Source organism: Priapulus caudatus, unplaced genomic scaffold (genome assembly GCF_000485595.1).
Source record: "Priapulus caudatus unplaced genomic scaffold, Priapulus_caudatus-5.0.1 Scaffold2225, whole genome shotgun sequence".
Taxonomy (NCBI): Eukaryota; Metazoa; Priapulida; class Priapulimorpha; order Priapulimorphida; family Priapulidae; genus Priapulus; species Priapulus caudatus.
The window spans coordinates 1-1,313 of NW_014579286.1; the positions used below are offsets into that span (position 1 = coordinate 1).

The 1,313-nt window shown below is 55.2% G+C and overlaps 1 protein-coding gene across 1 annotated transcript in view; it reads right to left on the reverse strand.

Moving 5' to 3' along the window:
- Positions 1-213: 213 nt before the first annotated feature.
- LOC106818412 overlaps positions 214-1,313 on the reverse strand; it is a gene marked incomplete at its 3' end in the record, with an annotated part of 11,677 nt that continues 10,577 nt past the window's right edge. Inside the window, exon 12 of the mRNA XM_014823125.1 lies at positions 214-398. Coding sequence (XP_014678611.1) covers positions 214-398 — 185 coding nt within the window. The remainder of the gene's footprint in view (positions 399-1,313) is intronic.

The window sequence follows — 1,313 nt, forward strand, 5'->3', positions numbered from 1 at the left end:
GCACGCACGCACGCACACACGCACGCACGCACGCACACGCACACACGCACGTACCTGCGCTACCCGGGTCGTACATCGGACCGTTCATGTCCTTCATGTTCAACCGCTCGCGTATCATCAGACCGGACCACACACACGCACGCACGCACGCACGCACGCACGCACGCACACACGCACGCACGCACACACACACACGCACGCACACGCACACACGCACGTACCTGCGCTACCCGGGTCGTACATCGGACCGTTCATGTCCTTCATGTTCAACCGCTCGCGTATCATCAGACCCGACCACGGCGTCGTGTAGAAGATCAGCACGAAGAAGTCGTCCCTCAGGTGGCTGAAGCATCGCGTCAGATGCTCCACCTCCAACGTCACCATATAACTCTTCTCTCCTGCGACAAGAGAAACATAGTAGCGATAGAGGAAGNACACAAACCCTAGGATGAAGGAAGACACAAACCCTAGAATGGAGGAAGACACAAACCCTAGGATGGAGGAAGACACGATGGAGGAAGACACAAACCCTAGGATGAAGGAAGACACAAACCCTAGGATGGAGGAAAACACAAACCCTAGGAAAAGCAGAGAAAGTTCACAGGTTGCGGCACAGAGCAGCCATCGGGTCAACGACCTTCAGAAGGTCAAACAATTGTTTAGTTGTTACGGCAGGAAGACCGTCTCTACGGGGCGCAGCTCAACTCTTGCTCAGGGGTAGAAACTAACTTTTGAACACGGGAGTCCAACGGACGGACTCCCTGCCCTCAAAAAGTNAGGGGAGGGGAGGGAGCGGGAAGGAGGGGAGGGGAAGGTAGCGAGTGGGAAGGAGGGGGAGGAATCAGCACGAAGAAGTCGTCCCTCAGGTGGCTGAAGCATCGCGTCAGGTGCTCCACCTCCAACGTCACCATGTAACTCTTCTCTCCTGCGACACAAGAAACATAGTAACGATAGAGGAAGACGGGAAAGGGAGCGGGGAAGGTAGGGAGCAGGAAGGAGGGGGAAGTAAGAATGCGTCCCTCAGTAGCAAACAAGAATAAAGCAGGAGGAGTAGGAAGAAAGAAGAGGAGGAGAGGGGAGGTGAAGGTAGCGAGCGGGAAGGAGGGGGAAGAAAGAATGCGTCCCTCAGTAGCAAACAAGAATAAAGCAGGAGGAGAAGGAAGAAAGAAGAGAAGGAGAGGAAGGAGGGGAGGGAGAGGGAGGAGGGGAGGGGATCAGCACGAAGAATGCGTCCCGCAGTAGCAAACAAGAATAAAGCAGGAGGAGAAGGAAGAAAGAAGAGAAGGAGAGGAAGGAGGGGAGGGAGAGGGAGG